The sequence below is a fragment of the Stigmatopora argus genome, chromosome 7 (assembly GCF_051989625.1).
Source record: "Stigmatopora argus isolate UIUO_Sarg chromosome 7, RoL_Sarg_1.0, whole genome shotgun sequence".
In the NCBI taxonomy this organism is placed as follows: Eukaryota; Metazoa; Chordata; class Actinopteri; order Syngnathiformes; family Syngnathidae; genus Stigmatopora; species Stigmatopora argus.
Window position 1 is genome coordinate 10,110,051 of NC_135393.1, and position 26,898 is coordinate 10,136,948.

General features: G+C 40.4%; 2 protein-coding genes across 8 annotated transcripts; one reads left to right on the plus strand and one right to left on the minus strand.

The window, feature by feature from the left end:
- Positions 1–962: 962 nt before the first annotated feature.
- clockb (clock circadian regulator b) lies at positions 963–21,576 on the minus strand. 6 transcript variants are annotated; one of them, XM_077605195.1, is made up of 24 exons: positions 21,429–21,576; positions 18,247–18,341; positions 17,826–17,958; positions 16,334–16,422; positions 15,281–15,340; positions 15,007–15,155; positions 14,500–14,591; positions 14,216–14,305; positions 13,970–14,090; positions 13,617–13,730; positions 13,390–13,508; positions 13,200–13,282; positions 12,949–13,055; positions 12,728–12,875; positions 12,527–12,602; positions 12,039–12,171; positions 11,650–11,747; positions 11,255–11,551; positions 10,913–11,071; positions 6,689–6,868; positions 5,887–6,080; positions 5,690–5,819; positions 5,445–5,579; positions 963–4,672 (listed from the first exon to the last, which is right to left on the minus strand). In XM_077605195.1, exons 4-24 carry the CDS (start codon positions 16,348–16,350, stop codon positions 4,373–4,375), a joined length of 2,802 nt encoding a protein of 933 aa, XP_077461321.1. In that variant the 5' UTR covers positions 16,351–16,422; positions 17,826–17,958; positions 18,247–18,341; positions 21,429–21,576; the 3' UTR covers positions 963–4,372. The 6 variants fall into 6 exon arrangements, with proteins under 6 accessions (XP_077461321.1, XP_077461317.1, XP_077461320.1 ...); XM_077605191.1 differs by having other exon boundaries at positions 5,445–5,582; XM_077605194.1 differs by lacking the exons at positions 16,334–16,422; positions 17,826–17,958; positions 18,247–18,341; positions 21,429–21,576 and having other exon boundaries at positions 5,445–5,582; positions 6,689–6,853; positions 15,281–15,360.
- Positions 21,577–24,458: 2,882 nt separating this feature from the next.
- On the plus strand, positions 24,459–26,676 carry exoc1l (exocyst complex component 1 like). 2 transcript variants are annotated; one of them, XM_077605442.1, is made up of 4 exons: positions 24,459–24,603; positions 24,671–24,810; positions 25,176–25,354; positions 25,896–26,676. In XM_077605442.1, the coding sequence occupies exons 2-4, from the start codon at positions 24,690–24,692 to the stop codon at positions 26,163–26,165; spliced, it is 570 nt and encodes a 189-aa protein (XP_077461568.1). In that variant the 5' UTR covers positions 24,459–24,603; positions 24,671–24,689; the 3' UTR covers positions 26,166–26,676. The 2 variants fall into 2 exon arrangements, with proteins under 2 accessions (XP_077461568.1, XP_077461569.1); XM_077605443.1 differs by having other exon boundaries at positions 24,542–24,810.
- The last annotated feature ends 222 nt before the right edge of the window (positions 26,677–26,898 follow it).

Sequence of the window (26,898 nt, forward strand, 5' to 3'; positions counted from 1 at the left end):
ATTGATCTGTGCAGTACAATTTTCAGCTATCAAAGCATCGTTTTGTTTTGCTGGCTGCGATTGGCTGGCCGCCAATTCAGGGTCTCCATCCCTGGTGCCCATAATTGGCTGGGATAGGCTCCAGCACCCCCTACGCTACGAAAAGTGAATGAATGTTTTCATTTGCTTTGCACTAAATGTTCAGCTTGATACTCTATTGTGGTTGATATGCAATGTTTAACTTCTAATCAGCTTAGTGGGGGGGAAACATGAAATCAATCAAATGAAATTGGCCTTAAGGCCTAACCACTATGATGTGAGTGTCAAAGCGGCATGCAAGTGTAAACTCTTTACAAAGACAAAAAAAAATCTGTTCTTACATGTGAATTGTATATTTGACTGTTTTAAGTATCATGTATGATGTCATTGTGGGGTAGGCCTGTTAATTTGGTGTTTCGGATTGTTTGATTTGTGTGCGTGTGCTCTTGGTCTGATGTGTCATATGTGTAAGAACTGTAAATATAATAGAGATGTGCCTTTAGATTTTGACTGGCTATGTCTGATTGTCGTGAGAGCACACCGTTTGGTTCGGAGATATCTGCAGTTTTGATAAAAGTTTGTTGACTTGTAATAATAAAGAGAGTATACCTATAATGGTGGAGGCAACCAGATGTCCACTTCTTGTCTCATTGCTGTGGTACTGAGTTGACAGCGAAAATGTGATACTTTATTCTTGGTTTTTAGCACAACACCAAATAGAAATGACCTTATGTTGAAATACGGTTGTTCAAAATATGATTGGCATTCATATTTGCATTCAATTGTAAATTTCCTAGACACCTGATAACTTGAAAAATAATGTTCAAACACAACAAAAACAATAATGAGGAACATGGGCATGCAGGTATACATTTGTTTGTATATGATTGTTTTGATTTTACCTATTTTGTTTTAGAAAAGACAGTCATTCACATTGTCGCGTATCATATTTGCAGCTGTTTATTTTGAAATTGACCAAGATGGGAGAGTAACAATAACATTTTTGTTTCAAAATATCATTATTACATTTGACTTTGGGGTAGATAAAAGGAGCACAGGGATATACATACAGGGTACATACAGTACAGGAAAGCATAGCACCGTTTTACACTGAATACGGTTGTCTTTTGTGTATGGTATTAGACAACCTTTTAAACCAATTTGTGTTGTGGGTAGGTCATCTGTAAGAACGGGTGGCCGCTGTCGTGTCCATCATTTCATATATCATACACCTCAATTTGATTGGGGGGATTTGTTTTAGTAGTAGCATTCAGGGTTTATTTTATAATGTTACACCTGTCCATTAATATAATCAAGATTTTTTTTTTTGCAAGAAACATTTCTTTGTCTCCCCAATTTTCCTTATCATCAACAACACATCCATTTGTCTCTTTTGAAAATAAGAAAAACACCTACTGTACATTCTTTGGGTTGGCTTATCAGTGACACACTCAAGAAAGGAACAGATCAGCATCACGCTTCACAGTGATACCTCACACACGACGATCTACACTAAGCTATGAGGTGGGTAGTCAAAGTTGGATTTTGAATCCTTATGAGATCTTTTGTATACATTACTGATATATAGGTGTTGAGCTGTCAGTCATTTTTTTTACAACTCTACAGGGTGGTGGATGTGGGCAGGGAATTAATATGCTGCATTGCCTAAAAACATCCATTCTTTTTCCACTCACGTCTCTTTTCATATGAAAATAATATGGTATGACAGTGACACGTTTTAACATGCTTGCACAAACACCCACATTCACTCTATATATCAAACAAACACACACGCAAACACACTTATTCAAGTCGAGCAGTCCCACACACGGGCTACCAGAACACTGAGCCCAACCGGCGAGGAAAGTTTCTTGAATCTTACAATTTTTTTTTTATACTGCAACGCAAGAACTGATTGGCTATCGCCAGGGGTAACCGATTCTGATTCCCCTGAGAAATACAAGAACAAGAGACGTTATATTTACCATGCATGGACTCGCATACGAGCACACACCCACAAAAATAAACACAAAAGGATGTAGAGTGGAATCTCTTAAGTTAATCTCCCACAACATAATTCATACTTACTGGAAAAGTATGAATTATGTTTGATGTTGTAGTTCACAGCTCAAAGAGCATTTTAACCATTAGAATGTAACAAACAGGAAAAAAATGTTAATTATACGGTAGGTAGAACATTTCACAAAATTGAACAATGGGACAATAACTATTCGTTTTGTGTTCTTGTTCATGCATCTTCACTTTAGGGCATCGGTTTTAAAAGTAAAGATTTTCTAAAGTTCACACCAATTGAGCAAAATCCATTTGATCTACATCATAACAAAACAAGTTTTGATAGTAGAGTGTGTGAGAAGAATTCAACTTTAAAGGTTCCACTTAGATACATCCTAAAACACACACACACACACACACGTACACACACACACTATCACTCCTACACTAAAGGTTTTAACACCTCCTTCAAACCGAGGCTTTTTCGTTTGATATGGCTTAGAGGTGTGGTGAGGAGGCCCCTAGGGACCTGGTCCTGGTTTTTACTGCGGTTTGAAAACAGGAATAATTATAATAATATTGTAGCGAACTGCATGATTATATTCTGAGGCCCAACAAGAAAGAGAAGGGTTAAACTGTGAAGCATGATGTAGGAGACACATCTGTATTTAGGTTTACAGGTCCAAATTGCAAGTTCTGATGTTTATATATTTAAAAAAACGTTAAAAGAATATTTAAAAAAAAATGTCTCATCATATCACCAAATTCCTTGTGATTTTTCCCACCCTCCACTTTAGTCTCTGGTCTTTACAGCACAATTTAACCCTTCTCGGTCTGGTTCCAGACTGAGGCAGAAGCAAAACTTTCCACATTCCTGAGAGTACAAGTACCATCCGGCAACTTACGAAGTTAGGTACGGAAAGACACATACACACGTGCACACGCGCACCCTCCACACAGACACACAAGAAAGAATTCTCACGCCAAGTGTCACACCATAGTTGACAAGCAACATGGTCTCGGGGACAGTGATTTACTGTACACAACCACATCAAGTGCTGAAGTTTTATGAGGATATACTGTTTGTTACGTATAGGGCTCTCTGACTGTTCAAAAATAATCCCTTCAACATATATATATATATACTATATACACACACACACAAACACACACGCATGAGCATTTTTAGAGTGTAGCTCTTGTTGGAAAATATAGATTTCTGTATGTATACCTTTGCTGTTGGTAATTCAAATAAATGGGGCTATTTTATTGGCACTTGGAATCACTAAACTCTTATATGCATAAAATTAATCGCGCAAACAATTCAGTTGGACTGTAATCAATATTTCTTTTGTCAAAGAGTTTAAAATATCACAGACAATGTGTCAATAGCCTCTTTTACACAGGGCTCCTGTGAAATTGCCAGGTCAGTGCCATAACCGGAGCGCGGCATTTGCCTTCTACTGTATGCGCTTTCACAAAGCGACTGGGCATCCCACGTTTTGATCATGAGATGCATGACAGCATCAGTGCCTAAAATGAAAAAGTTTAACACCACCGGGCGTTGCTTAATTCCCATATGCAACGGTGGCGTCCTAACTGTTATGGCACTGATGCCACTTCCCTAGCTGGGAAACGTGCGAGTTCGACTTTGTCCTTCTTCCCACCATTCTGTGCCTGTGCACATTATACATAAATGCGACCAGGGGGAAAAAAACTGCCTTTAACGGGCAGTCTAAAAGGACCAATGTCACAGTGCTTAAAAACACTTGCAAAAATAAAAATAAAAACCCAAACTCACTTCACCTTCCATCCCCCAAACAGACTAGTATAAGCTAATAGTGGACTTAAGTGAGAAAGTGTAGGGGGTTGTTGGGCTGGTAAATTTGAGGGGTTTTGTCATCACGCCAGGAAACACTTAGAACAAAGTAAAAATTTTCAAAAGCGACTAATAAAAGCTTACAGTTATTCTTTCCATGCAATCATATAAAATACTACATTTCTGTTTCCTGTTAGGCTATATTGGATATTTACACTTTTTCTTAATATCATACAGGAAATTTATACAAGGTTAGTCCAGTTTGACACAAAAGTCTTCTGTTACCGTGGCAAAGAGGTGTTTTTGTCATACTCCACAGACACATGAGCTCCTATTTCAAGAGAAAACAGGGAGCATGCCGAGGGTTCATTCGTCCACCTGTTCCCCCTGTGATGAGATCTTCATGGAGTCGCGTATTTCCTCATCTTCCTGAAAGGTTAGCCAGCCAAACAAATGTAAGCGGCAGGCCCATGGATTTTCCACTTTTCTTTCCCAAATAAGTGCCATGTTGCTCCCTAGACCTTACTGCGGTTGGCTGCTGACACTGTCCGTCCTGTGCGACGACGGCGCTTTCGGCTGCTTCTGGGGGTGAGGTTTGAGTTGCTGCTGATGCCTCTGGTGGTGGGATTGTTGTTGTTGTTGCTGTTGCTGCTGCTGTTGTTGTTGTTGCTGCTGCCTTTGCTGAGATTGTTGTTGTTGTGAATGCTGCGGCTGTTGTTGCTGTGGATGAGTTGTCTGAGCAAAGCTTCCCTGCTGCTGAAGTGGGAAAGTTGCCTGCAGAATCAGCTGGGTAGATTGGTTACTATGGAGAAGACGAGTGCCCTAAAAGAAGAAAAAAAATGAGTACAAATGTTACAGCAGCATTCGTATTTTTTTAATAAAAGCTGTTGGTATTAGGTAGGAGTGTGAGGATATATTGATATGCTAATTGATCGCGATACTTTATACCTTGATAGTGTATAGATATGCTCACCCCAAGAATCGATCTATTGTTTCAAAAAGACGTATTTAATAAACAAACTGGCAGATTGTTAGCAAAATTTTAGACATCAATTGACATTCCTAGTCAAAATGGACTGTACATCTAGTGCCGTCTATAGCACTCAAACAGGGTTTACTTAAATTTTTAATATTTGCATCGTGTAGTATCACAAATGGATTTTCTGGCTAAAGTATGGACAAATAGTGAGATAGTTGTATTGTAAGGGAGGTACACAGAGGTTGCTTTCATTAGTTTTGAGTAGAAAAATTAGAAATACAGTATCTGAGTACATGTCTAAAAAAACATCATAAGAGATTAATTGATTGAGTTATTTGATTCTGAAAATGAAAGTCACATAGAGAAAATATTTTCCAGAGGAATACCCATTCCTAATAACAGAACATTTTCTTATTTTTATTACTTCAACAGTTAAAAATAAATTTTAAAAAAAGACAAGCACTGGGTTGTCACTCCAACAACTTCTATAGTAAGAGTGTATTTGTCATGTTTTGTTGGATTTGTCAAAATCAGCCCAAATAAAAAAGAAAACAAATAAAGGTTGGCCACTTAAGACCATTTAAATCATGCAGATTTGCTTCCATCTCGTGGTACCTGTAAGAATTGCTGCTGTTGTTGCTGCTGTCCTTGTTGGCTGCTCTGTGCCACCACACTTGAAGGGTTGGAGCTCTCAGTCTGCCCCTGGGGAGGTTGCGCTGGTTGGAGCGTAAGCGTCTGGGTTTGCCCTCCCTGCTGAAGTTGTGCAGGAGTTGTAACAGGATATTAGAGAACGCTACAACAATCTCCAAAGTGCAATAACCTTCATAAACACATGACTCTCAAGGCAACTTTGCCCTTACCTGTTGCCCACCAAAAGGGTTGTATGCAGTAACCACCTGACCCATAAACATGGAGGTGGGCACCATGACAGCACCACATGCCATTGGAGCAGTCACAAGTTTGGTCACCAGCTGCTGGCCTGCTGGAAAACTGGAGAGAGGACATCACAGTTTATCACACGTCTACTGTAACATTTGGATTTCATTGTCCAACGTACCGAATCTGACGGTCTTGCGTGAAAGTGGCCACAGTGGTCCCTTGTGGCGTGTTGTTCTGTGGCAGACTGGTGCTGATCTGTAGCACGTTGTGCTGCCCTGGCTGGGAGATCATCATGGTGTTGTACAGTTGGGTTGGAACAGAGTTCTGGGTCTGTGGCTGAGCCTGAGGGGCCTGCTGAGACTGCCGTTGGGTCTGAACAGGGGCAGAAGTCAAAAGGGAAACAACTCAGAGCAATTCCAGAACAACTTTCGAAATGACCCAGTTTCTTCAAACAATGATATGCACAGTCAACAAATTATATGCGACAGCTCAAGGCCACAAAATGGGAAAATAACTTACAGCTGCATAGTCTACGTGGTTTTATGCACGACCAGACTGAGACTGCACTCAATTTAAAACAAAAATCTTTTATTTTGAGATCATATGCACATACTGTATATTTTGCCTCATTTTTACACCTTAACTAGCATGTGGAACATTTATGACTTTCTATATGGGTTAGAGTTGGGGTTTTAAAGCCCAATCCTCAAGACCATTATGGTAGAAAATGATTTCATAACCATCACATTGCAGTGGACACCAGCTATTTACACAGAGAAGGGGTGCTGTGACTATGTAAATTACTCAAATAACACCCATTCGACTTGTATAGAAAACGTTTTTCAAACCAACAAAGGTTTCATGATACTAGTGATCCTGTCTGTATGGCAGAATGATTTTCGGTAATAATAAAGTCAACATGGAATCTGTGAGGGCTTTCACTTTATTTGGCGTTTGTGTGCATATGCCTTGTGTCCCACCTGCTGCTGAAGGTTCTGCTGAGTAGGACCCTGCTGCTGAATGGCAAGCTGTTGGGTTCCCGAATGAACAGGGTTGATCGTCGCTTGTGGTGCCTGGTTGCCAAGAGCGCTAGACTGCTGGACCGATGCTACCGGTGGGATCTGCACGTTCATCGCTCCACCCTGCTGCTGCAACAACATCTGCAATAAGCAATGATTCATTCTATGTAAGAACAAAGAGAAACACACGATGATTTTCAAGAGGACCTATGGATAATTGATTCTTCTGCTTCTAGGTCAGACAATGACAGTTGCAGCTGCAAAAATGCTTTTGGGCTTTGTTCATTTCAGTCATTTCCTACGTTTGAAAAGTTAAGTTGGACCAAATTTTTTCCTGGATAAATACATTTGGGTTTGGATATTTTTGAAATAGAAACCAGAGTTTGATTGATGCCGCAGAGGTTACAACCACTCAATTGAAATCAATGCCTGAGGTCCTTTTTTAAAATTTGAAATGTGGTGTGGCTACTGGTGGCGGTTGCAGACAAGCCTGTTTCGTCACCACAACCTCGCACTTGATGTGTCTGTGTAGCAGAGAAGCTGAGGAAGACATTCAGGTTGTGGCTGTTTATTTTTAGCTCCCACAAATATTGTCTGTTATGGGAAATCATTTAGTGGCGGGATTCCAACTGCCGTAATTTACCACTAGTTCCGGGAGTATCTAATTATACATGGCCTTTGTCTGGTTATAAAGTGTGTGTGTTCACTAACATGTGATCTAGTATTTGAAGTCATTTACTACACCCTAGAGCAGGGGTCTCAAACTTGCGGCCCGCGGGCCAACTGCGGCCCGCGGGACGATAATTTGCGGCCCCCGTCTTAATATGAAAGATCGATTTTTTATTTTTTATTTTTTTATTTTTTTTTTTTTTTTAATTTTTATTTATTTATTTTTTTTTTTTTTACCCCTTTCCCCATGATGGCGCCGTTTAAGTGGCAGCCAGTGGCAGTAGCTCTGTCCACTCATGTTTTTCTTGTTTTACAGCATGTTTTACATGAAAAATTAGAGGGAACATTGACATGCACCTGCTTGTGGCAGGTGTGATACTGGTGTGCCGATAGCGAGCAATGATGATGTCGTGACCGGATGATTCGCCTAAAGACGTTTCGCCGACGGACGTTTGACAGACGGACAGGTCGTACTAGTATTTGTTAGTTTAATGATTAAATACAAATACTAGTATTTGTATTTAATCATTAAACGCTGTTTTCAGCTGGATTTGACCGAATTTGAGAGCATTTTGAGCCGTTTGGCGAATGGACGTCTATAGACGTTTTTTTGCCTCCATCGCGATATCATCCAGTATTTGTATTTAATCATTAAATGCTGTTTTAGGATGGATTTGACCCGATTGCTGTCATTTTACGGCTCGGTTCTGCTACATCTGCCTGCCCAAGAGTGCTTATTCCCGGACTGCCATTGATGGTAGACGAACATTGATTTTTACTATAATTTGGACAACACCGGCGGCGGGCCGGATTAAAAATCCTAACGGGCCGTATATGGCCCGCGGGCCGAGGTTGAAAAACTTGTACACACACGATCCGGCGGGGCGAGCGTTCGAATCCCGTTTCGGCGAAACCTCCGTTCGGCCGAATGAACGTTCGGTGGAACGTCCATTCGGCGAACTGCCCGTCTGTCAAACGTCCGTCGGCGAAACGTCTTTAGGCGAATCATCCGAGTACCGATGATGTCGCTCACACTGGTACTCAGTGCGCTCAGGGAGGTTGTCTTTCTGCTCAGACCAACAAAAAATTAGAGGGAACTTTGGTTCGGAGCTGAATGAACCAATCACGGTGAGGTATACGGCTCTGGAGGGCGGGACATCGGCCGGGCTGTCCAGTGCCTCGCTCACTCACTCATTCATTCCTCCAATCAGCTGGGCGGAGGGGAAGCCGTGAGGCCGATCACTCCGCTCGGCGCGCACACTCCTCCGCTGCTCTCAGCATAGAACTGAATGAGGCGCTATGATCCGTGATCCAGCCTGTGTCAGTGTCTGTAGCCATCTCCGCGATTGAAACAGAGAGCGAAAGTGCACATGCGCCACAAACCCGCGCGACTGAATGTGAAAGATCAACCCGAGACTCATTCCAAGTGGAAAAACATATTACAGAGCCCCAGAGATGTCTCTTTCAAAACCTGCCGTGAAGAGAAAGGTCGGTGATGAGCACAGACAGTTTCAAGAAAAGTGGGGAGTGCAATATTTCTTTGTTGAACACAGGGGCACCCCGACGTGTCTCATTTACACTGAAAAAGTTGCGGTGCACAAGGAATACAATTTGAAACGTAATTGTACTATGAGACATGCTGAGGAGTACGAAAAATACCAGGGAGATTAGAGAGCCAACCAGGTTGCCAGTCTTAAAACACGTCTTCTGAGGCAACAGGATCTCTTCAAGAAGGCTACCAAAGACAGTAATGCAGCAGTCAAAGCTAGCTACGCCGTTTGTGAGTTGATTGATCCTGTGCTAAGTGATCCCAAATGGCTCATGGACTTGGCTTTTCTTGTTGATATCACACATGAGCTTAATGTACTGAACAAGAAGCTACAAGGCCAGGGGCAACTTGTCAGTGCTGCCTATGACAACGTGAGAGCATTCTGCACTAAACTTGTGTTATGGAAAGCCCAGCTCTCTCAGACAAACCTTTGCCATTTCCCAGCATGCAAGGCTCTCGTGGATGCAGGCACACCATTCAGTGGTGAGAAGTATGTTGAGGCCATTTCGAAGCTACAGGAGGAATTTGATCACAGATTTGCAGACTTCAAGACACACAAAGCCACATTTCAAATTTTTGCGGACCCCTTCTCCTTTGATGTGCAAGATGCCCCTCCTGAGCTTCAAATGGAGCTCATTGACCTGCAGTGCAACTCTGCACTCAAAGCCAAGTTCAGGGAGGTGAGTGGAGAAGCAGACAAGCTTGGGCAATTTTTGAGAGAGTTGACCCCCAGCTTCCCTGAACTTTCCCGAAGGTTCAAGCGGACCATGTGCCTTTTTGGGAGCACATACTTGTGTGAGAAGCTCTTCTCCACCTTGAACTTCAATAAGTCCAAGTACAGGTCCAGACTTACTGATGAGCATCTTCAAGCTCTACTGAGGGTCTCCACTGCTTCCTCCCTCAAGCCAAATGTGACTATGTGAGAAGAAGCGCTGCCAGGTCTCTAGCAGCAAGGAGTAGGCAAAAGAAGCCGTGTTCAGAATATTTCATGTTCAATGTTCCATTCAAGTTCAGAAAGTTAAAGGTTAAAGAGCTGTTAATACAGACATTTGAAACGGAATAAAAATAATTCATTTTCTCTACTTAGCCAGCCAGTGTATATCTACTGTATGCTCATTAGTATTATTTGGTTTTATATTACTGATTGATTTATTTTTTATTCATCTTTAAGTTAATTTATTTAATTCATTATTTTTTGTTAAAAAATAAAGATATTTGATAACGTTGGAAAGTTTTATCAGTGCTTTTCTTGTGGAAATCCTGATGCGGCCCAGTCTCACCCAGACTCGGCCTCTAGCGGCCCCCAGGTAAATTGAGTTCGAGACCCCTGCCCTAGAGCTTACATTGCTTTTAACAAGAGTCAATTTCTAATTTGAACAACAAATGTGCTTGTTGTTTGCTGATATAGTAATTTTCCTCATTTTGTTGATAGGTAAAACCAAAGCCTGAAATAGCTCCCCATCCCTAAAATTGCAGTCTTAAGTCCCACCTTTTTCTGTGCATAGAGCACAGTGAATGAAAGATTTGAATGAAAGAGTGGTTAGCGCGTCGGCCTCACAGCTCTGGTGTCCTGGGTTCAAATTAAGGTCGGTCCACCTGTGTGGAGTTTGCATGTTCTCCATGGGCCTGCGTGGGTTTCCTCCGGGTACTCCGGTTTGCTCCCACATTTCAAAAACATGCATGGTAGGCTGATTGGACACTCTAAAATTGCCCCTAGGTAAGGGTGTGAGGGTGCATGGTTATCCGTCTCCTTGTGCCCTGCGATCGGCTGGCAACTGATTCAGGGTGCCCCCCCCCCTGGCCCGGAGTAGGCTGGGATAGTCTCCAGCACCCCCCGTGACCTTAATGAGGATAGAGCGGTTCAGAAAATGAGAGAGATCGATCCCTGATGAAAGATAAACAGACAGCACAGCAACTTTTTTTTTCCCAAACAGAAGCTTTGAAATTATATTGTATATTGGTTTTACCTGGATACCTTGCCCCTGTACCCTCTGCAGCTGGTCTTGAATGTTTCGTAGCTCGTCCTGCTGTCGCTGAATGTTTTGCTGTATCATTCTGGTCCTTTGCTCCAGCTGGTCCTTTAGATGCTGCATAGCATTCACCTGTGCTGAGAATTCCATCACTGGCTGCAGTGGAAGAAGAAAGAAAGAGGCCCGTTAAAGCAAAAGTTATGGTAACAGCGTGTACCAGCATAAATCCAAAGATTTATGAACGCTGTGTTTCTAAAGATGAGGAAGACTAAGAAATGCCATCCAAAAATATTGAGGGAAATGATTTTCCATACTCTTAAAAGAGCACCTAAGCCTTGCCTGCACATTTGATGACAGTTGCTGTTGTTGTTGTTGTTGCTGTTGCTGTTGCTGTTGCTGTTGCTGTTGTTGTTGCTGTTGTTGTTGTTGTTGCTGTTGTTGTTGCTGTTGTTGTTGCTGTTGTTGTTGTTGTTGCTGTTGCTGTTGTTGTTGCTGTTGTTGTTGCTGCTGGTGCTGCTGTTGCTGCTGGTGCTGCTGTTGTTGGTGTTGCTGCTGCTGCACCTGTTGCTGCTGCTGCTGTTGTTGAGTGAGCATACTTGGAGCCACACTCTGGCTAGTAGTCTGAGAGCTCATGGACTAGGGATATGGACACAATTACAGGTTAGTATATTAGTGTTGTAAACGGAAATACCTATTACGATGAGACTTGGTAATCTGGTCCTTTTGGATCTCACCTGGCTACCTATTGATGAACGACGCTGTGATGTCACCTCCATGGTTGAAGCCAGAGATTGCCGTGGAGGCGTGGCTGTATCCATATGTAACTTGGATGCTGTTGGTGCACAGAGAAAATCACTAAGAAAATTGAAACCCCACTGAGGCCATCGAGCAAACTGGTCCCATAACTGCATGAGGGACAATCGATTAAACTGGCTTTTATATTAGGTAGAGCTGTCGAAAATGAATGCCAAGTAAAAAGAATGCCATAGTTAAACATGATTCACATACACTGCCAAATATCTTCTTTTCTTAATGATTAAAAAAGACACTAACACTTTAATTGTTAAAAGGATTGCTTCTCTCATTTGGAAAGTTTGGAAAAAAAAAATCATATTACACTTACACGTGCAAGTGTTGTCCGAAACGTGCGATGACGACTTCCGGGAGCTTTGTGAAGAGGTTGAGGGTGTTTGGCTGCGATCAAACCTTTCCAATGCCTCCTTGAGACTTGAAGTGTTCAGCTCAGAACCAGATTCCTGGCACCGTATCAGAGACAAAAGAAGGATTAGTTGATATGTGATTAGAACTCACAAAAACATACAGCCAGATTTTTTCAATTAACTATTGATTTCACTGGTCTCACATTATGTCTCTTCAACAACAACAACAACAAAAATTCAAAGGCGGTCTCTCACAGTTCATTGCATTCATACAAAGAAAAGAAGAAACAAACTACAATTTGTATTTAATATGTATTATTCCAGAACAATATGTTCTTTGTAAGACATTCCAAATGTAAATTATTTCCTTCACTTAAATGCACCTTTCTTTTTGTAATTTAATGTATGTGGTTGAATGATTCGCCATGAATAGGGGTTAACATTCTTTCACCTTGTCCATAGCAACCTCTGGTTTGGACTCCTCAATGCCCAGCTCCCTTCTCTGCTCAGCCCTCACTTCTGCATAACTACAGAAATGTTTTGTGTTGACAAGAAAGAATATGCAGACATTGTTATTTATCATAGTGACCTCATTGAGTTGAATCTTATTTAAAAAAATTAAAACGCAAAAGGCAGTTCGTTCCCTTAATACCTGACTACTGTGTGAGTGCAGACAATAAACTCAGGTCGAGAGTTCCACTGGTGATAGGTGATGTAGTAGTGTGTCTGCAGCCATATCCACTGTTGACCTTTTGTCAGGAAACGGTAGTAACAAGACTTCCCTTTACCGTACTGCATCACTGAGAAAGACAAACAGTGTTAGATCAATTACATGGAAGGATTTTAGCAAGTGTATGTACAAGTGAGCCTCACAGTGTTCGTGGCACTTAGCAAGAGTCTCCAGGTCGTCCACATGATAATAGTCGTACCCTGAAGTTCCCAGAACCTCAAATGGTAAGTAGCCAATGATTGGTGGAGCTCTGAGAAAAGGGAATGAAATGAATCAATAACAGTACAATGGCGCTGCAGCTGCACTAATGTAATACTACACAGTAAATAAATTGAACTACATTGAATATGCCAAGTGACACAATTACACAAGCCTAGAGTAGATGTTTGTTTACCTGTGGTCTAAAAAGAGGAACTTCCACTCCAAACTGTGCCTCGAGGTGAATTCTTCATTAGGTTCTTCCACTGTACACATTTCCTATGAGCATAAGAAAATATCATGTTTAAGCATTCCTAGATGAGCTCTATTTATCTGGAGACATTTTTTGAGAATTTTGAGTGACTCCTAAGCACGCATGACACTACCTTGATAAACTGAGGTTTTGTAAGGCGTACAGTAGCCACGAAGCACACTTGGTCGTCAAAAGCTGGCTGTAAAGAGCGCTGTAACACCCCCGCCAGACCATTCCTTGTCACATTAGGAACTACAAGAAAAGAATAAGGTCTGAGCATGGAAAATAGCTCCTTCAAGCTCTTTCAGACAAAACTGCTGATATTTCAATTTTTAAAAGGTAAACTAGTAAGTGACATACCATTGTTTAACGACTTGAAATTCCCGATGAAGCTCACATATTCATAAATAGGAGGTTCTTTGGGATCGATTGACCCTCGGAGCATATGACAACAGAATTCCATGTAATTCTTACCTAGAAGAAAAGAAAAAGTTTTCATCATCAATTTCTCAGAACAATATGATTGTTTCACAATAAGTGTTTTTTTACAGTATGTGATGCACAATGCTTAGATGAGGTACTCAAATGCTGTTAAAAAAATTCGGGTAAAATTAAGACATTGTGCAATTTCTATTGATTCTTTAGTATATTAAAAAAAATACACCTAGAAATCAACAAACACAAGGAACGGAGTATACTTATGTGTGACTGACTCTTTAAATAATCTGACGTGATGGTTTCTGTGTCATTGGGGTGAGTAGACAGGGCTTTGTACACTTCTGAGTGTTCACCAACTGGAAGAAAGTTTAACAAGTTCTGGTCCACCAGGTCCGCCTGCCAAGTCAAAAAAGAAAGATAGTTTGTCTATTTGCACTTCACTGGTCGCTGACAAAGGGAAGCATGGTTAAAATAATTATCCATGACACAATATAGTACAGTTGGTAACCAGGGATACTCACAGGAAGGTGTTCCAGTAATGAGGTGACACTCTCTGACACATAGAGAATATTGCCGTCAGTCATTATTGCAATGAAGAAGCCATCCAGAGCCTGATAAAGAATGGAAAATAAATATTTTTCCCTTAAAATTATACTTTTTTTCCCCATGTTATACTTTTGATCTGCCATCAATGTTGTATTTTTCACATATACATCATTGCATTTAGTTCACAATTTGTATAGTGACCCAACTTTTTGGAAAACCAGTTAGCATATATAAAATAAAAACAAATCAGATATCTGACCTCCAACATGAGTTGGGTGAATTCCTCATTGCTAAGAAATGGCGGCTTCCAGTCCTGTCTGATCTCACTGGACTCAGACTGTGCAGCAATTTCTACTCAAGAGAAAAGATAAAATATATTTTTGAGTGTGTAAACATAAAATAGACAAGCCATTTGTAAAAGTTTTTTTTAAGTATTAATACTACAAAGCTCAAAATGAAAACAGGCCTGGATGATAAATAAATCTGTATAAAAATAACACTATAGCATGTGAGAGTAAGGTACATGCAAGCCTGTAATTTTGTAACAAAGGCTTGGGGAGGTAGGCCTGTTCATTCAAAACAGCTAGCATGAGGAAATGTAGTGATTCCAAATGCTCTACTGTCATGGATAGATGCAATAGATTTATCTCACTCATGTTTTCATAAAGTAAGTATAAACAGACAGGCAAGGTCAACATTAATTAAGAATCAGGTACATTTTTCTCTGTCTTGTGCTGTGGAAAAACAGGAAGTGAGGCATCCTGACCTTTGTGTTTACACAGGAAGTCGATGCTTTTCTGCAGGATTGTGGATTTATCCATCTTCCTGGTGTTACCAGGCAACATGGTGCCAAGTTCTTTGATGAGCACATTGAACTGGTCTCTCCGTTTCTTTTCAGACTTGTTACGGGACACACTGCAATTCATTCATATGTAGGTTAAGTTCAACGATTGAATAACACTTCATGTGTGACATTGTACAAATGACATTTATTGTGCTTATCATTTCACGTGATATTTGTGTTTTTAAACTTAATTTACCGTTTTGCTTTGTCTTTTTCATCTTCTTCCATCAACCCATCAAAGATGCTACAATCATCCCTGAGTAAAGAGTAAAACATTATTTAATTGATTTTCAGGTTTTAATGCCCCTTACTCTAAAGGTTTTGTTATAAGTACGTTCATAATCTTTTTAGAGACTTGAAAGCAGATATGCTTTGATAATAATAGCTAATGGAGGATGTTGGCTAATGAGAATTCCTACATGCCAGCGGCTGGTTTATTTTTGGGTCACACACAAAGTGAGATGAACAGAGAACGATCGAAGGAATGTGCTCCCCCAATAACATTACCAGAATATTTGTAAATCCGAATTTCTGCCTTGCTCTTTCCTCTCTTGTAACGGAAATCAAATAGAATATTTTAGCTCTGCTCATTTTTAACTGTACAGATACTTTGGCACTTAAGGGGTGCAATTTCTAGACAGACCTGCATTTGAAAGAGGGAATATTTTCATAAACCACACATGGAATCAAATACAGATGTCAGGAACTAACACTTGACTTTAACTCTTTGTTGGATACTTTGCTGGCCACACTGAGTGATTTTCATGTTTCAGTAAATTTGGTAATATTTCCACATTTCCTCATAACATGCACCAGCAATTCTAGAAAAGTTTGTTAGAACAAAGTCTGCGCATTATTGGACATATTTGAATGGAAATAGAGCTTTATACTGCGTTTATTCCTTGGCACGAGAGCTGAGCTCGCGCTTTTGTGAATATATTACCACTGCTCACTTGGCTAAGTGATACATATCAGCCAAAACTAGCTATCTTTGCACCTTTGACCCCCATAAACATATGCAAAATTGTGTTTCCATGGTGGCCGTATAGTAATTTGGTACATCACTTTGTCAGGCAACTGCAGCAAACAGAGGAGCCATTTGAATTGTTTACATTTAGCGTCTTGTAAGTTGTATTTTTGTGTGTATCGAGAGACAAAATGTTCTATTTGAGGATTTTTGTTCCTCGAATATTTCATATGTAGAGACATTCCTAAGTAGAGGTACCACTGTATGTTTTCTGCAACATACCCTATGCTTGATGTCATGGTGGCGGCTGATCAGGGCTGTGGCTGTGGTGACTTGCTCTTTAGGCGTGAGGTAGGCATTTGGAAGTCCACCTTTAAGATAATGGAGGGAATCCTGTATTAACCTACTCCAGAGTTCAACAAGTGAAATTTAAGCCTTTTTAAGACCCTGTGGGAACCCAGCTTCTATGATGTATCATGTAATTCACAAGTCTAACATAAAAACTAACCAAATGTATTAAAATTTATTATTAGACCAATATGCTGTCCAATCGTTCAGGTCTTTTAGTTTTAGTAGTTAGAACAAAAAAACACTGTTATTCTAAAACAGAAGTTCCTAAAAACTCTCTTTCTGTCTATTTGGACAAGAGGCCTTGGAATAATATCCCAGATAATACCCCCTTTACTGCCTAAGTGAAAACAAGTTAGGTAGCTATTTAAAAAAACCACATCAACAACTGTCGTGTAACGTTGGGTTACCAGTAGCCAAATGAAAACTGAAATGGTGGGAAACAAGTAGATTCATTACAATAGTCACATAAGTGCTTGCTCATTTGAGATGAACAAGCTGTGACTTGTGACTCATGCGTGGACACATTGATCTAGACCACTTCAAAGGTACGACACAGTAATATACTTCAATTTGTTGCAAATCACTGACCGGACGGACCAATACGAATTGCACACAGATGGATGTTAGAGCGCGCCTTCCTTGACTGAGCTGCTTGGTACTCGTAGCCAAGGAAGCCCGGCAGCCTCCCCTGTGCGTGCTCAGCAGGCAGTCACAGCTCCTCCCAACTCGTTGCTAAATTGGAGCATTTTCCAAAGCAAAGAAAAAACTATACACCCAAAATGAATATTTTGGTAAATCATGTAACACACTCCCCAGCTGTCAAATTTGCCCCACTTAAAGGGGAGTAGAGCTTTCCAAATGACTGCCCAGGAGGGCTCCACCTGCCTCCATGTCCCCCTAGTCGTGGTTTCCACTTCTAGGACAGCTCAGCGGCAAATAAGCGTAACGCCACACCATATTTCTACGCGCCACAGGCCAAGTCGGAAACATTGTTTCTAAATGACATTGGGTTTTGTTATTATTCAGAGTAACTTTTCATCATCCTTGGTAAGTCAGTGGAAAATTCAATGGTAAGGGTGGAGTCCGCAACAAAATCTCCTGGCCTCAGTGGTATAAAAAAATAAATAAGAATTTAAAAAAAAACACATTCAAGCTTTCATCATTTTTCATAAACTATGATGTCCACTGATCAGGTTTACGAGACAAATTGCATTGAAAATGCCAAATGTTTTTTCAAGCTATTTTAGTTGGTCTTTTTGGTTAAAAAATAGACAGATTAATATGCGTACAAAAACAAAACAAATCAAAGCATCTCATTTATGTAGCTTGAAATGATCCTTAAAATTTTAAAAATTACTACCAATAAATATTTTATATGTACGACTGTATAGCAGTTTGTGTGTGTTCATTTGTGTTAACTCACCCCACTGCAGCTCATGCACAGCGTGAGTTAATGTCTTTTCTCAGGGGCTTAAGACGGATAGGGTCAAAGAGTCAAAGCCACGGGGTCATCAGGGGTCACCAGACCACGGGAAAGCCATGATGGACACCCAAAGCTGCAGGACACTGAAGGTCAGCCTCAGGCAAATACTGCATCGTAACTAATACATTGAAAAGGGTTTATCCTGATTTTTTTTTTTAATGAAAAGCTTTTTTTCTTTGATAATCTCAATTAATCGGCCCTGAGCTTGAATTTCAAACGCCGTCTGGTAAACTCTGAATACAGTGCATCAGTGGTGGAAATGATTCATTTGTTGTGCTTCAATACAGTGTTCTTGTGAAAGTATTTTGGAGCCCTGTGACCCAGTTATGAAAAAAAGGATGATTCAAAATTGTCAACTTACTCAGTCGTTGGAATGCCCCTTTGAGGCAGAGCTTGTTTTTTTAGAGAGTCTCCTCCTTAGTGCTTACAGATCTTTTTGTGTGAGCCACACCTTGCCTGCAACACACGAAAAATAGCTGGTGAAACAAACAAACCACGAGACCCATGTTCACTGTTTGATTAGCATACAGATCATAGAGGCTAGCAATGGAATCAATAGGACCATAAAATAAATATAAAAAACACATCGAGTAACTGTGAAACTGTTTCACATATTTAATGTAAAATTAAAATAAAATGCAATGTGGAATTGAATACTTAAAAATAACAACTAATTATTTTTTAAATGAATTAAAAACATGAAAAGGCCTGACCATATTCTTTCCGTAGCACGCGCCGTTGAACACATCAAAAGTGACCCAAACATTCATAATATGCATATAATATTAATAGTTAATTTATGCAATTTCCATATAGCTTATCCTCGCGCAGTCTGAAGGGATGCTTGGGCCTCTCCCAGTTAACTATGGGAAGGAGCTGCGGAGGAGTGACTGAACTGGTCACCAAACAATCACAGGGCACATATACAGAGAACCTTTCATTTACAATCACATCAATGGAAATTTTGGAGCGTCCAATCAGCGTACTATAACTGTTTTGGGGATTTTTCAGGAAAGCAGAGTACCTGCACAAAAGGAACGCATGCACGTGATGAAGAAGCAAACTCCAGTAAAGCCAGAGCCCGGGATTGAAACCCTGATGCCAGAACTGTGAGGCAGACGTGCTAACCACTCTGCATACCGCCATAAAAATAGTCATTTATTTTTCAGTGTAAACTGTAATAGTTTTTTTGTTACCCTTCCATGACAAAACTTAAGATTTCAAACCACCCTTTAGTCTTATTCAATGTACTGTTGGGTGGGCAAGAGTGAATACAGGATATGATACAGTATCTTACTAACTGCACAGTTGCAGTGTAGTTAGCACATCAGCCTCACAGTTCTGAGATCAATGGTACAATCCCAGTCCTTGGCCTTCATGGCACTGGCCTGCCTGTGTGGAATTTGAATGTACTCTCAGGCCCTGCATGGGTTTTCCCCGGGTACTCCGGCTTCTTCACAAATCCCAAAACCATGAATGGTATTCTGACTGAACAATCCAAAACACAGTCAATCGTATGAGTGCGTGAATGAAGAGCTGGTTGTCCCTTTGTGTCACCTATCGAGTCTGTTTTCCATATCTCCCTCCACAAAAAAGCAAACATGTACAAAAGATTTGAAGGAAAATTATGGGCCCAGAATTACTTGCAAAGTATATGTATTTATTCACAACTCTTTGCAGCAGACTGCAAATTCAAATGATTGGATTTAAGACCTTTAAAGAGGTTTTAAGACCCTGCGGATACCTTGACATACATTAATTAAACATCAAAAGACATGAATGCATGATGGTGTCGTGCAAGGGTGTCAAATCGATTCCAGAAAGGGCCAAGAGTTTCCTGGATCTTGCTCTAAACAAAACCAGCGCAGAGTTTAACAAATGAAATTTTCTACTGAAACAAGCAGCACCTGACTGCAGTCGACTCTTTATACCTATAGTGTAACAGATTGGTGAAAAGGTGTCCTCTTTTTGGTTTGAAGAAAAACTTACTACTTGACACCTACTTGACCCGTTATGGAAATGATTTTACATTTGTCGTGCAGGGGTACACTCGGCTGACTTTGGCACAGGCAGCGTGGGATCGATTGCTGGTGTGATTGTGAGTCGTAATGTTGTTTATGTGTTCTCTATGACTGCCTGGTGACCAGTTTTGGGTGTAGTCTACCTTTTGCTTGATAAGTTGATAATGGTGAATGGAAAGACATGAGGTGATACTTCCACTTGAATTATCAGAAAGTTAATTTCCATTTAAAATCAATCAATCGATCAACTGGAAATGTTATTATGTTTACTAGGCTTTTTAAATTTTAATGTAATAAACAACATGTGCATTTTAGAAATACATAGAAAAGGTTAGTATTAAATTCATTAAATTTTTATTTTGGGCTTGCAGCAAACCTACCCCAAACGCTAAGTGTGATCAATTAAATAACTTTTTTTTTTAAATTATAGCTGATGATGATGGAAAGTTTCTAGTTGAAATGTATTCACTTACACGATAATAACCTAATTTTCACACTACTACGCCTTTCACCATGCAGGAGTACTACGAAAGGTCAAAATCTGAAACGAGGAAACAACTTTATTTCAACTGTGGTTTAAAAACTGTCAGATTTTTCTTGACCCTGCAGTGAATCCACTCGGAGAAGCGCCACCATGACCTACTGTACAGTAATCCTCATGGCTAAGCTTTTATTTCATTGAGCCATTCTATACAACGAACACACACTCAAGTAGGAACGAGGCGCGGTTGAATATCGCATTGAAATAAAACAAATTTTCTTAAAAAGGATTAAATGAAAGCAGAAGCATGTGTGCCACAGGTGTTTGTTATACAACCGGGAAAGCAACCCACATACTGTAGCTAGCTAACATGCTAACTAAGCTTTGCGACCGAAACCTTCCCATTTAGCCAACTCACTTCTCCGATGCACACGATGTCGCGTACACCAAAACCGACACGACACCCGTTTTTTAAACGAAAAAAAATTGGGAAAAAAGCAAAACAAGCCAACAACAATGGCAGAGGAAGACGACAAAACTGGCTTGGAGCTCCTAGCTGTCACGCAACAACTGAGCTCCAAATTATTCCGTAAAAATACCGCTGCGTCCTGTCAAACCTTGACGCACGCCAATCTACCAGCTAAAAAACATTTTTTTTTCAAAATGTCCAGGGAAACAAGCCATTTTGTTTATTTTAAAGACTTATAAGGCATTGGGTGGAAACATTTACGCGGCAGATATATGCGCCCACATACATACATAGCATACAAACACGCGCACGCGCCAGCGAGCAGGCGAGCGCGCGCGCACGCACGCACACACAGAGACGCGGTGACATACACGCGCATACGCACACTAACACAAGGCTGCTGCGAATGTGGGTCACTGGGCCTTGCTCGCCCTCCAGCGTGCGGAAACAGTCCCCGAGCCTCCGCTGCAGTCCGATCGCTTCCGTGCCTCTCTTCCACACTCGCACGCATAGCCAAACGGAATAAAAGCGCAGCATTTAACCATTTAGCCACGGCGCCAGAGCAGCCTCACCTCGCCGAGCGTTCGACAGCCAAGTCTTCGCTTGTTCGGCTCGCTCGTCGCCTTGCATCGAGAGGAGGCGGCGGGGGCCAAGAGGAGTCCGGCTTGGGGAGAAAAACAGGAGGCCTACTTCATACTACGCCGTACAGTCATGCGCAATAGAGACAGTAGGGCGCACTATTTGGCAAGTACAGTAGCACAAGCAACCACAGCCAAGCCAGAGACGCTTGAGGGATCCTTGTTGTTTTTCTTTTGGTTTGTTTTTTTAAAAAATCCAAAGAATTACAATAACGAGTTTACTCTTATTGTCATTTATAAATTATACAATAAAATATTTTTTTAAATGCAATACATTTGTACCCTCTGCAAACACAAAAATGGTCACAGTAGTTCTTTCCAACACAACAGGGGCCAATCCTATAGATCAGGGAAGCTCACACTTTTTTGCTTCAAGATATACTTTTCAATGAGCCAACCTCCAGTGATCTACTTTGTTGAGTGCAGATTTTTGTTCCACAGACACTTTAACCAAATTGAGTTGTGCTGAAATGAGAAGCGCCAGACTGCAATCCACTGATTGCAATTCCAACATATACCACATTTGTGGAAAGGTAGCACACATGACTTACTGCAGGGGTGTTTAAACTTTTTTGTTCCAAGATCTGCTTTTCAAGGAGTTAACCTTCCACGATCTATTTTTTAAAGGCCACTGACAAAGCTCAGCAATTATGTAATGATATACCTCGCATTAGACTCTCTCAACATGTATGGGAGCTTTAGCGATTCACACTAAGGCTTACTGCGGACATGCCAATTTCATAAGAGCCTACCTAAGGAAATCAACAGAGGGGAGGGATCAAAATGTTGTTGTTGTGCAATCCATCAATAGTACCTTGAGGATCTACCAATACTCATTCCTTGGCAATATACATAATGGGCACCCCTCCTATAGGTGAATTGTTTTAATATGTCATTATTTGTCATGCAAGCCAGGTGGGGTTGAGGTGCCTTTCCCGTAACCGTGTGCGGTCGATTGGTCGCCGGTCTTTTGGTCGCCGTCTTTTGGTCGCCCGGACCGCGACAATGGGCAACCAAAAGACAGACGACCAAAAAAACGGCGCCAAAACAAGGTAAAACAACACGGTCTACGCACCAATAAAAGCCAACAATGGCCATGAGCAGTTTCACTGAGCCGACGTGTGAGTGTATAAGAGTTTGTATGTACATGCGTTGTCCCTTTAAGAAGCTACGTCAGTCAGGGTCTTAACAAGTTCTCCAACAAAAAACAATAAAAGTCTGGGAAATTTGGAGCTTTTCTTTAGCCTAATAATTACTAGGGCATTAAGTATGACTAAATAGTAATTCGCAGTTTGTATTTAGGGAATTTGAGCAACGATTTAAATGGTAATTATCACTTACCTTCCGGGCGATCAAAAGATCGACGACCAAAAGACCGGCGACCAATCGACCGTGTACCGCATGCAACTGTTATCTGACAGTTCTTCCTCCTGAAGTGCACTCAATTAGGTTAATCCATGGATAGTTTTCTCCAAATACCACAGTTTCCTCTCACAACCCCAAAACCTGGGTGCTTGAACACTCTAAATTGCCAATAGGTATGAGTGTGAGCATGAATGGTTGTCCATCTCCTTGTGCCCTGCGATAGGCTGGCCACCGATTCAGGGTGTCCCCCGCCTGGTGCGCATAATTAGATGGGATAGGCTCCAGCACCCCTGCGATCCTTGTAAGTTTAAGTGGTTCAGAAAATTAATGAATGAATATATTAAATGTTGAAATCTCCATTGAAACATCTTGTTCCATTGAGCACTAGTGACAGATTTTTTCTAAATAAATTAGTAGATGGTTATGCCCTTCACTGTTTTATTGTTGATGCTTTCATTTAACACAAAATGGAAAATAACATCCATATGTATATGTTCATTAATATGTATTGTCCCTTTACTAAATAAATCAAACTCAAACTCAAATAGCTCCAGCCGCTATTATACGATATTGTATACCACCACATCACCGTCCACATAATAATGATGGTATGAATTGATGGAGTTAGCTCTTCTGATAAGTAAGTACAATAAACCTTATGGGTTATTAATGAGAATCAACATGTTTCTTCTCCTGGCTACTTCCTGCCTGTACCCGCTCATCTTTCCATCTCAGAGGCAAAAAGCCTTTCAAAAAAAAAATCAGGACCAAAACAATAATGAAAGCACTTAGCATTACCCCGTCTTTGTTTTCACAATTGTGACAAATCCAATGGAGCCACTTTGAATCAAGGCTGCAAATCAAATCTGTCCTTCAGTCTGCTTCATTCCTCTGGGTTTCACTCATCTCTTATTCAAGATCATATTTCTCATAAAGTGGAGCTAAAGAAATGATCACTGTGTACTTTTGCCTTCTCTGATTATCGAGTAACATCATTGCTGTTTTGCACAGCATCCCCGTAAAGAGAGTGCATCTCTCCGTACCTGTGCTCAAGGATTAGAGCCAATGACTGGCGGGGTTAATGGAAAGCATCCAGAGTGCTGTGGGATATCCGTTTCCCACACAACAATCACAGAGTTTAATCACAGAGAAACTATGGGCAATGTGCCACAATCACGCAACAGCGTCGACTAATATTCGAGTGAGTGGAGTCGAGACAGAAAAACTGGAACATTAAAGTGAGTGCAGGATGAAATGAAGAGGTAATCGCTGGAACAATTTGCTTTCTTATGCTCTAATTAGCCTGGGGAAACTGTCATTCTTCAGTATAGTGCAACATATTTACTAAACAGACATCTGTTACACAATTGTCCTTCAGTGCCTAAATATTTATACACTTACAGTACAAAAAGTCTGAAATTTTTTAACAATAATTGTTACGCTATTGTTGTCAATGACAGTATGCATGCACAATGGAGTCTACTGAATAAAAAAAATAAAACAATAAAAAAACAGCGGCGCGAGAGGTACAGGTTAGCGGAGAGCCATACGCACCGTCAAAAAGCCACATATGGCTCGCGAGCCATAGCTTATCTACCCCTGGTTTGCACTCTAGGGAGAAGCATGAACAGTGTGTGTGTGGGGTGTGTTTGCATGTGTGTGTGTGTGTTTTCGAAGAAGGACTCACTTCACATACCAAGAAGAGAGGAAAACACATCGTGCCCTCCCCATAATTTGCTGTCAGGTGTTTTCATTTCATCTTCATGCATTTTTTTGTCCACGTTTGTTGATTCATTCAATTCTGACTTTAGTCCGCTCCCTATTCTGGTGATGTCGTCTCTTCTGAGGGAGGAGATGCAACGAGTTTTATTTCGACCTGCCAAACAGAGACTAATGGAATTCATAGAGATTGAGGAACAGGAGATTGGAAGACATTTCCTCTGCGTCTCAAGTAAGCAGCAACTTTGATTGATTTTGATCGTAATTCTAACACTATCGATGACATAATAGTCTAACATCTCAAAAATGTAAACAATAAAACACATTTATCTCTAGTCATTACTCACCCAAATGAGGGTCTCATATTACCAAATTGTGACAACATGTAGAATCCAATATTAAATCCTGTAGTGAATTCCCACTGTGGGAAAGCTAAAAATGTATAGATTTGTTAAGAAAAAAGTATTCATTTTATTGTTGTAGTTGTATGTAATTTTCAGCGATGTAGTACTGGACTACATCGTAGTGATCTGAGAAGTTTTGGCTAATATTTTCAGGTACACAAACTAACCAAAATGTGTTGTGATGTTTCTGCAGTTGCCAATAGAAAAAGGCTTGTGCAGTTAAGCATAGTACGCTGCCAGATGGAACAGACTTCCTTTAAATCTGGATCCAAGAGCCAGACCAAACGCTCCAGCATCCATCAGTGCTACAGGAGGACAGAAATCTGGTCCTTGAAAGACCTGACTCTCATAGATGGACGTGACCCTGATGTGGTAATGCTTGTCATGACTATGTTTTTGGTCATCAATATACCTTAACTGAAGATAAATGTGTGTTATTCAATTACTGGAGATATTTTACCTCAGGGAAGTGTATCAATACTAGAAAAACTAAAGATAATTTCAAGATCAATAGTTTAAAAAAATTGTTTGGCTGCTAGTTTGACACCAAAAATGTCAAATGAAAATATGTCACCCTGACGAATAAATACTTAACTGAGCAACATTTATACATTAATGTTGATGGGAAATACACATTCACCACTTTCATGAGAAAAAATGTAATTGTGTTAAAACCCAGTAACATATGCTTGTTCTCATTCCAAAGAAGCTATTGCAGTGAAAATCACAAAGAAATATATTTCTCATTTGAGAAATTTCTTTCAGAAAATGTTGATAGAAATCAAGAGTTGTACTTGGGAGGACTCATAATATTTTTAAAATGCTTACAATTTTGCATATTGAATGAATGGACTCAAGTAGTAACCCCATAAATTTCAATGAAAGACTGACACACTGTTCACTCTTCCCTCAGGATGACCCGTGTTTCTTGCTCCATTTTGACAAGGTGCGGAGTGTGCGTGCCGTGAGCTGCTCGGCCAAATATGCGTTCGTGCGTGCTCTCGTCGCTCTCAATGAGCAGCATGGTCAGATGTCAATCAACCTAGACAACTTTGACTGGGCCTACATCAAGCCTACTTCCTTTTACTCCAACAGAGGAGACTGTATGGTCTTATCACAAATATGCTTTATTGCATTTAACTTGGTATGTCTGTCCATGTGTCCTGTGCCTCTGGAAGCCTAAGAGAAATGGACAATGATGTGTGATAGTGTGTCATTGTGTGTGTGTTTGGGGGGGGTGCTTGTGTCTTTGTGTATACGTGTTTAAAGGTCCTGTGAGGCCAAATTTAAATAAATAAGTTGTTAGATTAAAAAAAAAAGCTATTGTTAACAGCCTTGCACAATCTTGAAAGAATATTAAAATAATAATTAAATGTACTAAGGTTTTAAAACGGCTTGTCAGATTAAAAGAGTTTCTGCCTATAACTCAAAGATTCAAATCTCACTTTCCCCTGTTTTCAGCACTTTTGTTTTTAAACAGATTTCATATGTAGAAGAAAATCATCAAAAAGACCTTACAGCATCTTCAAGTCCTAATACTTGAATGTTTATAACCCACATATAAAACCGATATTGAGTTGGAAGGATTGTTTGTTATTTTGATTATGTTTGAGCAATGTGATATCTCTTCAAAACATTTTCGTTCATACTGAATGCATGTTCATGGTGAAATGGAAACGTTTTAGCTAACTGATTTTCTTAACTCATTAATTCACTTTCTGTACTGCTTAACCTCACAAGGGTCATAAATTGTGAGGTAGACGTCCTAATCACCCTCCACTGGGGAAATTTTCTTAACTATCAAAATGAAAATTGTATGTTCTGCGCTCATGTTTTCAGACAATTAAAATTGTTCAAAATGATCATGTGCACTCAGTATTTTGTCTCTTACGTCCAGATATGTGGCTGTGTATATA

Coding starts and splice junctions, on each gene's coding strand:
- clockb (XM_077605190.1), bottom strand. CDS start 15,360: ATGTTTTACTCTTTACTCAGGGATGATTGTAGCATCTTTGATGGGTTG. Junction 15,156..15,280: donor GAAAAAGACAAAGCAAAACG/GTAAATTAAGTT, acceptor AATGAATTGCAG/TGTGTCCCGTAACAAGTCTG. Junction 5,820..5,886: donor ACGCAAGACCGTCAGATTCG/GTACGTTGGACA, acceptor TCCTCTCTCCAG/TTTTCCAGCAGGCCAGCAGC.
- exoc1l (XM_077605442.1), top strand. CDS start 24,690: ATGTCGTCTCTTCTGAGGGAGGAGATGCAACGAGTTTTATTTCGACCT. Junction 24,811..25,175: donor ACATTTCCTCTGCGTCTCAA/GTAAGCAGCAAC, acceptor ATGTTTCTGCAG/TTGCCAATAGAAAAAGGCTT. Junction 25,355..25,895: donor ATGGACGTGACCCTGATGTG/GTAATGCTTGTC, acceptor CTCTTCCCTCAG/GATGACCCGTGTTTCTTGCT.